This window comes from Borostomias antarcticus (assembly GCF_949987555.1).
Source record: "Borostomias antarcticus genome assembly, chromosome: 1".
NCBI classification, from domain to species: domain Eukaryota; kingdom Metazoa; phylum Chordata; class Actinopteri; order Stomiiformes; family Stomiidae; genus Borostomias; species Borostomias antarcticus.
This window is the reverse complement of record NC_140234.1, coordinates 39,912,284-39,927,229: the sequence shown is the minus strand read 5'-3', so window position 1 is coordinate 39,927,229 and position 14,946 is coordinate 39,912,284. Positions and strand designations below refer to the sequence as shown.

The 14,946-nt window shown below is 43.4% G+C and overlaps 1 protein-coding gene across 1 annotated transcript in view; it reads left to right on the top strand.

The window, feature by feature from the left end:
* Window positions 1-14,946, top strand: part of dync2h1 (dynein cytoplasmic 2 heavy chain 1) — a gene marked incomplete at its 5' end in the record, with an annotated part of 236,486 nt that overhangs the window by 119,902 nt on the left and 101,638 nt on the right. Inside the window, one exon of the mRNA XM_084443002.1 lies at window positions 14,660-14,823. Within this exon, the coding sequence (XP_084299128.1) occupies window positions 14,660-14,823 (164 nt within the window). The remainder of the gene's footprint in view (window positions 1-14,659; window positions 14,824-14,946) is intronic.

Sequence of the window (14,946 nt, the reverse complement as noted above, 5' to 3'; positions counted from 1 at the left end):
CTATTTTATCCTGTTTATTTACCCATATTTTAAAACTCTCTATCTTGGCTAGTTAAAATCTCGCTTATGGGTTGTTCAAGGGAACTCCAGCAGGTGGCGCTCGACCCCAAATTTGAGGCTCTTCCTTTTCATTCAGCTTGCGGTAACTGTGACACCGTTCAATCCAGTGGCCATACTGACCACAATGGAAGCATGAATCATCTCTATCTTCACTTCGATTATACCTTTTTCCTCGCCTAACCCTACCAGAACGCTTCCTATTGTTTCTCTGTCGCCACTGTGGTCGTTGTTGGTTCCACCTCGCACCAGCAGTCTGATTGTCCAGCTGTTGTAACTGAGCAGCTTGTAATCTGGCTGCACCTAGCTTCATTTCTTTCAACTCCCTCTCTTCAATGTGATCACGAAGACGCTCCGCATAGCGGAAATGATCAACAACTTCTTCGAGAGAAGTCGATTCCCAGGTGTGGCACATCAACCTAACTTGGTCGGACAAAGAGGAGAGAGAGTTATTCATCAATTGTTGTTTCAAAATCTTTTTATAATCGGCGTTCGCTTTGTCCATGCCACTGTGTGCGGCGAAAACTGATTCTAGTCGTTCCCAAAATTTCTCGAACTGTTGATCGGAGTTTTGTTTGCAATATGTGATACGGTCCCAATCCATCTTTTTAGGGAATCGAGTTTTGATTCTGTTCAACAGCGCAGTGTTTTGGTCAGAAAAATCGGCATGATTAAAAGGCAATGTAATGTCAAACGGATGTTTCACATCCACCCATTTTAGCCCAAGGCACTGTCTCATGATCATGGCGATTTCCTCTGCGTGAGGCTCATACATACGAACTAAACTGTTAAAAAGATTTTCAAACTCGTCAATGTCTTTGGTTGGATCGGGCAAGGTTTTAGCTATTTCACGTAGTTCATCAGAGCGCCAGGGTCTGTAAACCGTAATCTCTGGAGTCCAGGCCGCATAACCAGCTGCATAATTTATTTGTGAAGGGCGAGGAACAGGGTTTGGGCAGCGTATCAGAGGCGCGTGTATTTGCGGTCCCTCCAGACTATCTCTAGCCATTTGCAGTTGTTCCAAATTAACCTTAGCCTCAGATATAGCTCTAGCCAAATCTTCCTTATACCTCGTAGAAAGGGGCGAAATGAGAGAAGGGGCGTGGCTAATGGCGGGAGCATGAAAAGGGGAAAGAACAGCCTGGTTGGGTGTGAGCACGGAGCAACGAGTCGAGGGGGGATCTAATTTTAAATCAGAGTTATTCTGCTGGGGAAATGGCGGAGAGACTGTTTGCTGAATCTCCTTATCTTTCCTTCCTGACCCAAAAACCCGCTCTCGTGCTACTCTCTCCCAAATCTTAAAAACAGACCAGTCTACAGAATTAACAGGCTTTTCCCTTAACCTAGACATCTCAACCACCTGTAGCTGAGCCCGAATCTTAGCTAAAAATTTAACACTAAATGTCAGATATGGATGTAAGAAATCGAAAATGCTTTAGCACATAACGAAAATCTGCCAACAAACGCTCGCAGAATAATGCTTCAGCGCAACAATCTCCTCAGGCTAGCAGTAGAATCCTGTGACCTCCTCTAGCCCTATGTTATTAGCCGGGGTTACAGGGACACCTAGTGGTGATCCCAAAATGTTGCATGTATGACCCGGATGTGGTCTTTGGTTGTGCGCGGGGAAATTTAAAGAAACAAATCCCAAATAATCATGACGCAGCCTAAAAACCCCAAAACAGCAACGAAAAGAAACCTTATGGTTAACTCACGGCGGGAAAGAATACAATTTCGAAGAAACAAACATTAAGACACATTAAAATTCGCTTAGTACTCACCCAGTCAGGAATCTCTTTGTTCTCCCTCTGGCTCAAGGCGGATCACCGGGAGTTGTTTTCCTTATCTCCTAGGCAACCAGCTAGCTAGCCTACTGGGAATCTAGCAGAAATGTAACAGTCTAAAAAGGGTACAAAACAATACTTTACCTGGATCCATGGCGCGCGTAACAAACATACAATCAAGAGCCGAGGCTCAAAAATTCAATCAAAAATCCCACTGAGCCGGCGAAAAATAGCGCTTAGACAAACATAAAGACAACACAACCCCGTTCGGGGACAAAAAACAGACACTCCGGAGGTTAGCTGGTAATCGCACTCACTGCGAACTTCAACCCATTTGGAAATCGCACTCACTGCGAACTTCAACTCATTTGGAAATCGCACTCACTGCGAACTTCAACCCTGTGGGAATCGCACTATCTGCGAACTTCACTCTGTGGAAATCGCACTATCTGCGAACTTCAATCCTGTGGAAATCGCACTATCTGCGAACTTCAACAGGTTCCCTTCTTTGCTAATTCTGGAACATCGAACTAAAGCAACCCAAAACGTTATCCTAGAAGTGCACTCTCACTTCTTAACTACAGCCGAGCCGACAAACAATCTAAACTGTAGTCTACATCAACTGTAAGGGAGCGAGTCCCAAACCCAAAATTACACCTCTTCTGAAGAGAACCCCCGGTAGCCTAAACAAGGACGAAGTCAAAACGACAATACGATATAAATATGTATATTGCTGTTCACATCTCCTTGGATAGTTACTTACTTAATACCCACGCTGGGGTTTCCTGTTTTCAACCAATCCAGACCAACACAACTGAACCAAATCAAGGCAAATACAACTCAGAACCACAAGAGGGTTCGTTTAAACGTACCTGTGAGCCTCAGGAATCCAGTGGCAGAACTGAGGAAATAATCTCGGCATGCGCTCTGGCGCAAGAGAGAAAATTGATTTTCCAAGCCCATATGGACCGACACGTCTGTCGATCAGTCCTATCCACTGGAATCCCGGCAACACGCAGGTAGTCCTCCCAGATCATCCCCGTCGCCAAACTGTGATCGTATTTTAGACTTGTCTAGTCCAAAGATTTACCAAGATACGTTCAAAAGGTTGAGTCTGGTTTATTGAATGAAATCAAATACTTGCGCAAGGACTTCCTGAACAACGCAAACAAAGGTGGTTTGTCAGAGAAGTGAGGTCAGTCACTTCTGGCTGTGGCTTATGTACAGTCCAAAACAAAGGTACAGTGTTTCCAGGATGTGATTGGCTACTGCATTGTACATGAATGGCAGGCGTGGCCAAGAGTAAAAACATGTGACATGAGAAAACAAAGAAAACAGAGGTCTGAATCAGGGCAGGAAAGACAAGGTGTGGTCTTTCTGACTTGGACAAAAGAGCGAGGCAGAGCTATGCAGAGTGTTTACAATTACAAAAGGGGGGGAGAGTTGGTGTTTTACATTAGACTGAAACTGGGGTTTTTCAGGGGACTTGGGGGGAGGTGATAAATTACAAAGACAAAGGCTAAGGTGTTTGGATGTAAATTCCTGGACACCGGCCTGCCACCCATTTAAGTGATGTGTGTATAGTCCTTCTCTCTTCATAGGTCCCACCCCTGGGTCAGTGACAAATAAGGGTGGGAAAGATGGGGGGGGAAATTGGGGGAAATACTGTTTTAAAAGCATGCATCAGGTGTGTTAATATGTGGATTTTGTATTTATGTTGGTTTTATGTCATTTGAGATTACATTTGCACTTTTTTTTTCAAAAAGTAAGACCAAATGCACCTGAAAATGTCAAATGGTGTAACCAGAGAAAAGTGGTAAATATTCAATATTTTATCAACATGTAGGTGTACCCATAATACTAATCAATTGCAACATGTTACCTAAGAATAGATTTTATCAGGGTGATCTCAAATTTTAATATTTCACCAGTTTTGCTACATCGAGTGGGTCATATGGTATGCTGAAAACACCTTGGTTTTTGTTATAATCTATGGAAATGTATGTCAAAATGGCTAAAAACATGTTACACTACAGTAGAATATAATGCATAGATAGAAATAGGAATATAATTAATATGCCTGTATAATTTCATATTTTCATGAACAAACACTGGTTACACCATTTGACACAACCCAGTGTCAATTGGTGTAACCATCCACATTTACCAAGTTTATTATATTGTATTAATGATGAAATGGCAGACAAGTATCTGACTTATTAGGCAGGCCATCTCTGAGGCTCAACACAACATAGAATGTCTGGCCAAATAACATGTAGGCTATGATGTAAATGACAATTCCCATTTTCTCGAAAGAATACTTGGAAAATAAATAAAACTTACTAATAAACTAAACATTTCTTCTTAAAGTCCCAGTTAACCAAAATCAGAGATTTGCTTGAAAACACATTCTATGTGTTAGTGATGCATTGCTGATAACATGTAAAAATGGGATGAACCATGTGTAGTACTGAATTGTGAAGTTAGACCAGTTTTGTGTTTTTGACCAGTTTTGATTTCTGGATTTTCTGGGCGGGCTTAAAACGGTACCGGATGACGTAGAGCGGTGTTCTTAGCATATCCCCGCCCTAACACTATATAAAGCTAGAACGGATTTGAATCTTCGGTTCTGCTCAATCTTGAGTCTAGAATTAGCTAGTTTTAACCAACAGTCTAGAATTAGCTAGTTTTTCTTAGTTAGCAATGCCTATGCATAAAACTAAACGAAAATGCATCCTTCCTGGATGCCAGCAGGAATGGGATGATAAGGTCTCCTTCTTTCACTCCCGAGTAAAGCTGAAATGAGAAGCAAATGGGTTAGCATTTTTGAAGAGCCATGGTGTTATAGAGTCTGTCACCGCTAGCGCCCGCCTCTGCAGCAAACATTTCACTCCCGAAAGCTTCTGCAATTATAATATGAGGCTTTTGGGTTTCACGGACTCACGACTGGTCCTGGTGAATTCGGCGGAGCCAACCATCTCCCTCCCCGGCCTCCATTCTCCTCCTGTCAACCATCTCCCTCCCCGGCCTCCATTCTCCTCCTGTCGCATCAACCTTTGGTGCCGACACCGCTGCCTTGTGTGCTTATAGCTAATTAACGTTATAACGTTAGCTAGGTAACGTAAGCAATAGGAAAATACACTGCTACGTTAATCTACAAAATGTGTCGTGACATTTATGTGGTAATGTCAGCTATGATTAATTATATGTAATCTTAGGAGGAATTATAGCTAACATTATCTATGTAGTTTGTTGCAGATGGGAGTGTGTATATAACCTTAGTCTAGCTAACATAGCTAGAAGCACCGACCAGGCGACCACCCACCAAATAACGTTACGGATGATATATTATGACTATAAGCGTTAACTATACAGAAACTGCCTGCCATATTTGTGGCACCTGATATGCGTATGGGTTCACCGGTAATGGTAACAATATATTTCTCCAGCGGGAGACCGGGAGGTGGGAGCGAGGGGGATGGTTAGGTAGACCAGCTGCAGCGGGAGAAAGACGCACCCTCTCCCAGTGAAGCGGTGCTCGGCGGCTACTGGCTGAACGTTCTGTTGGATATGTTGCGGGAAAGTTGAAGCCGAGTGCTCGTTATTCTCACACATAACATTGCCAACGAGAGTGGATGAGTCTGTCCCGATTATCAACTCCGGTAGTGTACGCTTCTTCGCGCTATCAGCGCTGTTCAAGCCAGTGACTAAAAGGTACATTTTAAACAACTTTTTCCATTGATCCCAAGGGACGACAGGATCGCCTGTTAGGGATAGGAATGGGTCCGGAGGTGGCAGGGAGAAAATAGGGACAGACTCATACATTCCTCGTTGCCTGTTTTTGCATCTAAGGGCAGTAACACTGGCGCGTTGGTATAGAGTAGCTACAGTTTTACCTGTGTTGTTTGTCAGGAGGTAGGTTAGGAGGAAGCATCTGTGCGTTTGACTCATTAGACAAGTGTAATTTCAACTCCTCTCTGTTTTCACAAAGCTGTGCCTTCCTACCACAAAAGAGACGGCGTGCCAGTGTGACAATATGCAAACCAGAGAACGGTACTATTTGACAGGTTCTTCCCTCCACACCCCCTCCCCACGCAATTGGGTGTGGCTTCGGTGCCTTCAGCAGACACGCCCCCACAGTCTCAGACCAGAGAATGCTGCTGATTTTTAACCGATTTTGAAGCCTTATTTTATATACTTAGCGACATTTTTAATCACTCAGATTTGGCTGGGTGGTTAATGACATGTTTTCCTGTGGTGTGTGAAGCTCATAACAAAAATTTGAACTGGGTTAACCTGGACTTTAAGATGGCTAATTGTCCTTGTGCTGCATCATAAAATATTGGTCCTTGCCTAAAATAGCATCAAACAGAAAGACTTACAATAGGAATCATATTTGAGTCAAATGGTGTAACTGGTTGCGCCATTTGACATTTACATTAAAAATCTAATTTGTCAGGCATTTACATGGACACCCATGAAAGTTAGCTAGTTGACCTAGCTACTTTCAAACATACTTTTTAAAGTAAATATTTGTTTTTATGATAAAGATCATTAATCAATGTTTTTCACTGGTTACACCAAAACTCCTTATATGGTGGTTACACCATCTAGACACTTATGTAAATTGACCTGACTGACATGATTCCCCGGATTATTTATAATATCCAGAACAATATAGTTCCACTTCTTTTATTAACTTTATTTTATTTATGCCAAACTAGTTTATATGTTTTATTTTTAGACTTTCAGCTCTTTTGAGCAATTAGAGTTTTTCTGTACTCAGTTTTTATGGTTACACCACTTAGACATTTTTGCCATTTTTACTCAATAATTCTCTCGAAATGAATTAAAACCACAACTTTTTAGGGCAGGTTGTCAGAAAAGTCTGTATGCAAGTAATCTTTAAGTTTATTTTCAATTTTTAACCTAAAAAATGTAAACTTAACCAAAGGGACACAAAAAAACAAGCGTCACGTCTTTGACCCCCCTATATATTCCAGAGGGAAGCAAAAAAACAGTTTCACCTGGGGGCCAGAAAAGTGAGCTGTTAAAATGATTCCCTGACCTCTCTCAATGAAACCATTGAGCATGCTCCTGGAAAATGTTTGTCTATTGGCTAAGAACATATACAAAGCAGTAAACATAGGCTAGATACTTCATAAGAGAGACATGACTATCAGTAGAGTGCACAAATAGTTACAGAGAAGTTGCCTACATGGTCGGCCATTATGTGTTAGCTATCCCTCTAGTCTCTAATATGATATTTAAGTGAATCATATAACAAAGCACAGTAAGCACTTGGCAGAACAGGCTCATAGAGAATGCCGCAGAGCAGAGGTGGGGAAACAGAAAGCAGAGAGCCAAGGGTAAAAAGGGGTGTGGTTGGCTGGATAGGGACAGCTGACGACACAGAGTGGGAAGGAGCTAGTCACAAGGAGGCAGGGGGCCTTTCCAGGAGCCATTAGGTGGACCTTGGCGGAGGACGGGGACGGGGTTCTCTGGGATCTTCTACAGGTTGGCCTGAAGGAGACAGGGTGTCCACAGGACCTGTATAGAGTATAAGAGGGAGAGACACTAGGGAGGAGGACAGGGTTAGTGGCTGTACTGGACATCCACAGCAGACACGGGGGTATCTATCGGACTCAGGGTGGTCTGCGGGTGACAGTGGGGCATCCACTGGACCTGGTTAGAAGGTAGTAGGTAGGTAGTAGGTAGCTGTATACACGTACGCACACACACACGCACACACACACACACACACACACACACACACACACACACACACACACACACACACACACACACACACAAACTGACCTTATCATTGATTTACACACAGATGCATTTTGTCAGTGTCAGCCCCACCAGTAGGCAGACCAGTGTGTCAAGTGGAGGTCCTCTATAGATCTGACCTTCCTGGTACAGAGAGACTGGGGTTACTGAGTATCTCGCCCCCCATGATAATCTGATACCCTTTCACTCCCAGGATTCTCTGTGTGGCTGTGGGTGGCAGGCCTGTCTGGGTTCCATTGCTGGCTAGGAGAGGAGGGAGGAGGCAGGGATGTGGAAGGGGGGAAATAACAATATATGAGGGTCAAATCTAAAAATAAAATAACGATATATTTGGCAATTGTTCAAAAACATTAAATTATCTGAATTTTGTGTTCTTAATGCAAGATTAATAAAACAATAAGCCTTAATAAGCCTTAGGAAATGTCAGCTGGCCTATATTTGGAAATACTTGTGTACTTGTTTATTAAGAATGGGCATGAATATTACCTGTGTAAAAAAAATAGGCTATCGAATAACATCACTTATTCATTCATTTGATCTGGCTTTGAGACTGCACATCTACAGTAGGCCAACTTCATGCAGGAGAGAGAGGCCTAGAGGAAGGCCTACCAAATACTGGCCTAGAAAGGATGAAAGCCGAAAAAAGTTGTTTCAAGCTTATTTATTTGTACTACTTCATCTGAAAAAGATTTTAACAAACCAGCTACCGGTAGATTTATTTAGCCTTAATCCTGATCCTCCTGCAGGAGATTGAGGTGTGCCTGCATGCTGTGGATCCACTCACACATGTTTATCTCTAGCTCGTCATCCTCCTGCGGGATATTGAGGTGTGCCTGCATGCTGTGGATCCACTCACACATGTTTATCTCTAGCTCGTTGCTGGCCTGCTTCCTTCATTTCTCTGTGTCGCCATAGTGAGCAAATGTTTTAATGCAATTACTGTAACGTTACATACAAAAAAAGAAAGATTTGCAGCGTCGCATGGCAACCAGATAAACAATTAGGCCTAATGTCGACCCGGCTTCTAATTGAGACGGCCTTTATTTATAAAAACATGTAGCCAGACCCGGCGAGTGAAAGGGACAGATGTCTATTTGGGACTCAGCTTTTAATTTAATATTCAAGTTGCATGGTACTAATATTAGTTCAGTAGCCTAGTTAACTAAACCGGCTACAGGAGCTTTTATGACATCCCATTCTAAATTCATAGGCATTAATATGGAGTTCGTCCCCCCTTTGCAGCTATAACAGCTTCCACTCTTCTGGGAAGGCTTTCTACAAGATTTTGGAGTGTGTCTGTGGGAATTTTTGCTCATTCATTCAGAAGAGTATTTATTAGGTCAGACTGTGATGTTGGACGAGAGGGCCTAGCTCACAATCTCCCTTCTAGTTCATCCCAAAGGTGTTTGATGGGGTTGAGGTCAGGGTTCTGTGTGGGCCAGTCAGGTTCTTCCACACCAACCTCACCCAACCATGCCTTTATGGACCTTGCTATGTGCAAAGCCTTTCCCAAACTGTTCCCACAAAGTTGGAAGCACAGACTTGTCCAAAATGTCTTGGTAAGCTGAAGCGGTAACATTTCCCTTCACTGGAACTAAGGGGCCTAGGCCAACCCCAGAAAACAACCCCAGACCATTATCCCTCCTCCACCAAACTTTACAGTTGGCACAATGCAGTCAGGCATGTAACATTCTCCTGGCATTCGCCAAAAACCCAAACTCATCCATCAGACTGCCAGATAGAGATTCGTCACTCCACAGAACACGTTTCCACTGCTCCAGAGTCCAGTGGCGGGGTGCTTTACACCACTCCATCCGACGTTTGGCATTGTTCTTGGTGATGTAAGGCCCTCTCTTCCAACATCAGTGTCTGACCTCACAAACGCTCTTCTGGATGAATGGGCAAAAATTCCCACAGACACACTTCAAAATCTTGTAGAAAGCCTTCCCAGAAGAGTGGAAGCTGTTATAGCTGCAAATATAGGTAGGCTAGACCTAAACAATTACAACTAGAAAATTGAGGATGCAGTGTATCGTTATGCATAGTGATATCGAATCGAATCCTTGACAGATTAATCATAATCAAATTGAGTTGTGAGACCAGTGAAGATGCACAGCCCTAGTATGTATATTGGAAAAGTACTAGATATATGGTATCTCTTTATGCATTTAGAAATACTTTAAAAGGGAAAAAATGCAGTTGGACAGAAAAAGTAGGTATCACGTCATTGACCCATGAGCTGAAGGAAAGATGAGTGAAATTGAAAGGTTTGCTGGTTTGCCCAGTTTGTGTTTCCATGGCACCCAGACAGCAGCCAGGCACCAATCATGTACTGTAGATTAAAAATGTGTCCTGGTGCTGCTAGGTCTACAGTATTAAATAGGTAGTTCACTATTTTGGAACTTAGACCCTATTTTAGTTCTTTCTACCATGAACCCGACAGAGACCATATTTCACTGATTGTTTCAGTATTGAGCTAGCTGCAGTTTTTCTGCAGGCTCTCACTGGACTACAATGGAAGTCAGTAGGGCATACTATACGTAAATGTTTTGGAAAAAATTACGATAAATGTGTTTTTCCGAGACAAGAAGCACAGGGTGTAATCTTATCAGTCTCTCAGTATGCTCTCCTGTGAAAATTTACCACAATCTGAATATTTTTATGTGTTTGGCATGACTTGGACACAAGCATTCCCCTGGCGCTTTGTTTTTGCTACTCCCACAGAGGACTATGTGCAAGTCATGCCAAACACCTACAAATATTTAAATTGTGATACATTTCACAAGAGAGCATACTGAGACTGGTGAGATTGGATCCGTCTTTGATGTGTACCCCTGCACTGAGTTTTAATGAAAATTGCTCTGATAGTTGCATAATCCTTCTTACTAACTGACTAACAGAACCACACACATAACTGAAAATATTACTCTGGGCAGAGTTAATCAAACATTCCTGAGAATGTTTGCATTGTGCACTGTGACCACTGTTATGATTTTCAAAAATATATAATTGAGTTTCTGGCGTGCAATAGCTGTCATTACAACTCAACCAAACTCAATGTTACATAATGAGGTGTTAAAAATACTCAATTGATATCTAGAAATTCTAGGAGGAAATGCATGCTGTCTCAGGAAAGAAGGGTAAAGTTTGGTAATAAGCCATGTCTTCAATGATAATTATAGTCTGTAGGGACGTTCTGCAGGGACGCCACCGATTTAAATCGGCTCAATTTCACTCAAAATGTCTCAATGGGTGGTCACCAAATTGTCCGTTCGTAAAAGCCGATCTTTTAAGTCTATTCTAGCTAGTTAGCTTTACATAGAAGTATGAGCTTGGATGCTACAAGGTAAATGTGATAGAGAGAGTCGTGGGGCCTAACCACCTGCTCCACGACAGGTTTACTGCAACAGCAAAGCCTTCCCGGCGTCTCAGTTCGAGACACCTTTTTGTGCAGCACAGGATCTACTGCAGCAATGCAGAGATCTTAACATCAGTGAGGCAGGATGGACGGACTACACCTGGCGTGCGGAGTGAGAGGCGAAGGTGAAGAATGTTCATTAACACAGATATGGTCACAAAAGATCAACTAGTCTTCTGAATGGTCAAGGTATCAGCTGGGCTTTGCCCCCCTTTCGGACACGGGGGCTGCTTCCTGTGTCCTCCTAGGATCATGTTACAAACTGTACTCACTTTCAGAGGTGACCATTTGCTATAGACAAAGAATCATGCTGACTCAGGGACAAAGGCCATCTGTAACTCACATGTTAAACTCCTTAAATTAACACAGTTCCAACTAGTTGAGGTTTATTCATTATTCTATAAAAATGATTACTACATGAGACTAATACAGACATATGATTAATGTAATACAGGATAAAAAATATACTACACAGCAATATACTTTTTTGCGATATATATTGTGATATGTACAACAAGGCGTGGGAGCCCACGATTAGTTCTCGTCATCTTCTCTAATATTGCTAATTGCTACCTGTGCTGTCGCCAGGCTTGATGTTAAATCAGCCTTTCAGTAGCCAAAGTAACGCCAAATGTCAGATGTTGACTTTCTTTTAATCACTAAATCGTCCCCTTTCTCTGTCATTTTCATTTTATTCGACTTGTGCTTGCCTTCCAGCGGGGGCGGGGTAGGGCTGCTGAGCATCATTTAAAACTCAACTAAAACTAACTAAAAGTGTGATTGGTCTGAATCATTCATGTTATGTCAGACAGACTACAGTACCATATAGTGTTGTCACGATACCAAAATTACAACTTTGATACGATACCTGTTAAAAATATCTTGATACCAATACTGAAATGATACCACGACACAAACCTAAAACATCAGGAAAAGTAGGCTAATGGAATAATCCAATGCCAGGTGTAGCCCACTGATCTCAGTGTTTGCTGTCTGCTGAGGCGGAGCAGGACTGTGGACTGTTTAAACTAAATAAATTACATATATATTTAATTGTATTATTTTATTCATTAAATTAATTAAAAAAAAAAAACTAATAAGCTTGGATGCTACAATTATAAGCTGAAAGTGTTTGCTCTGCTCCACTAGTCTGACACTCAGATTGAATTGGCATTCAGATTCAGGGGTGGGAGCCAGGCTACTGATCCTCTCCTTCACTCTTTCCGCGTGCAGCAGAGCGGGTCACAGCCTCGCAGCCTCGCAGCACAGAGCAACGGTGTTCACGTTTACAGATTGACTCATTGATGTTATGAGGTTGCCCAGCTATTAGCATTGGGTTTAAATCTGAAATATTGCTAAATAGGCGTTTTGCTTTTGCTTCAGAGGTAGAGCGGGTCGTCCAATGATTGTAGGGTCGGCGGTTCGAATCCCGCCTCCTCCTGTCCACATGTCGAAGTGTCCTTGGGCAAGACACTGAACCCCAAATTGCTCCCAATGAGCAGGTTAGCACCTTGCATGGCAGCTGCCGCCATTGGTGTGTGAATGTGTGTGTGAATGGGTGAATGAGAGGTCATTGTAAAGCGCTTTGGATAAAAGCGCTATATAAGTGCAGTCCATTTACCAATTTACCATAATATGTGTTGACACCAAAATATGCATGTAATGTGTTTAAATCAGTGTGCTGTTGTTAGGCCTACTTAAACTTAAACTAAAAAGAAGTTTTAGGCTACCCCCCGGGCCTCGGAAAATGTGGCTATATGAAACCGGTACTCGGTGCAAAAAGTTTGGGGTCTAGAGTAACCAACTGAGCAGCCCTCAGCCCTTTCACTTTCCTTCCTGAACGTTCTTTGCAAACTACAAAAAATAGACAAGACAAAAATAGGCTTTATGCTATACAACATTGATAAAATAGACTATGAGTTTCCTAATTATATGATTTATAAGACTGATGACTGATTGCTTCCATACATAGCCGTGGGAGCGTATTTTGAGCAGGATGCTACTGACCAAAGTCCAGCTCAATCTCTCTAAAATGCACGGTTGCGCAGCATTGTAAAAAGTATGCCCATCTGTATTTAATTTTACTAGGATATTCTATTCGATTTGAATATGGTCTGCTATTCTAAGCTGTTCTATCTATGTTATTCTTTTATGCATTATAATAGTCAAAACGCAATTTCCAAAGGTCAGAGTAGAGAGATAGAAAAAGCCAGCTGGTATCGATAGTGCGGATAGTTTCAATACTGCGGAAAATTAGTATTGAATTTTGAATTATCATGACCTGTTTGAGTTTGACTACATAGCAGGAGAAAAATTGCAGGCCCAGCGATGTGACTATTGCGCAAGCGCACATCGCAATGGCGATGCGTAAACGATATATGGTACGGCCCTAGTGTGTGTGTGTGTGTGTATGTGTTTGTGTGTGTATGTGTTTGTGTGTTTGTGTGTGTACGTGTACGCATGCCTGCATCTGTCTCCAGACCCCTGCGTAGCTCTCTGACACTATTACAATCACTCGTCCACACACTCCCATGCGTTTGCCATGTTAGCTGTTCATGGCGATCAGTCAAACATACACATGCAGACACACACACACAAACACACATACTAAGTGAGAGTAAGGCGGTCATGTCTGTAATCACTGCATGGGTGACCAGTGATTGGATTTGGTGCGCGTTCATGGGCACGGCTATGTGTGCACATGTTTGTGAAGGGATGTGTGATCATATGCTCATGGAAGCTGAAAGATTGACATGCCTCATTCATGGCAAACATGGACGCTGCTTCTTCAGGCTACGTGTTTAATGCTCACTGTTTAGAGAGAGTGGGAGAAACATGGAACAGATGATTGGGGGAAGGAAGATTTATCCAAAGAGACTTACAATTAGTACAATACATTGTTGTCTAGAGTAAGAGAATGAACCGACTGTACATCCCAGGCATGGTCAGTAAAGTTTTAGTTTTGTGGGAGGAGCCCAGGTGTACTCTAGAGAGAGTATCACCAGTATCCTGTCTAACAGTAGTGGCCAGGGATTGGAGGAGGTGGCACTACTAACTCCTCCCTCCTACTAACCTCTCCCTCCTGCTAACCCCTCCCTCCTGCTAACCCCTCCCTCATGCTAACCCCTCCCTCCTGCTAACCCCTCCCTCCTGCTAACCCCTCTTTCATCCTAACCCCTCCCTCCTACTAACCCCTCCCTCCTACTAACCCCTCCCTCCTGCTAACCCCTCCCTCATGCTAACCCCTCCCTCCTACTAACCCCTCCCTCCTGCTAACCCCTCTTTCATCCTAACCCCTCCCTCCTACTAACCCCTCCCTCCTGCTAACCCCTACCTCCTACTAACCCCTCCCTCCTGCTAACCCCTCCCTCCTGCTAACCCCTCCCTCCTGCTAACCCCTCCCTCCTACTAACCCCTCCCTCCTGCTAACCCCTCCCTCCTACTAACCCCTCCCTCCTGCTAACCCCTCCCTCCTGCTAACCCCTCCCTCCTACTAACCCCTCCCTCCTGCTAACCCCTCCCTCCCACTAACCCCTCCCTCCTACTAACCCCTCCCTCCTGCTAACCCCTCCCTCCTACTAACCCCTCCCTCCTGCCCTCCCAGGCCCGCGCTATGTGGTGCAGATGGGAGACAAGGTCATTGATTACAACGAGGACTTCCGTCTGTTCCTGGCCACGCGGAACCCCGCCCCCCTCATCCCCCCCGACGCCGCCTCGCTGGTCACCCAGGTCAACTTCACCACCACACGAGCAGGTCTACGAGGACAGGTAACACACACACACACACATATACACGCACCAGAATCAATCACTTCATACCACGTATGCTACAGTGCATAAGCTGTATTTGGTTGTCAGTGATTGTATGTTTGATTAATCAACACTTTTGCT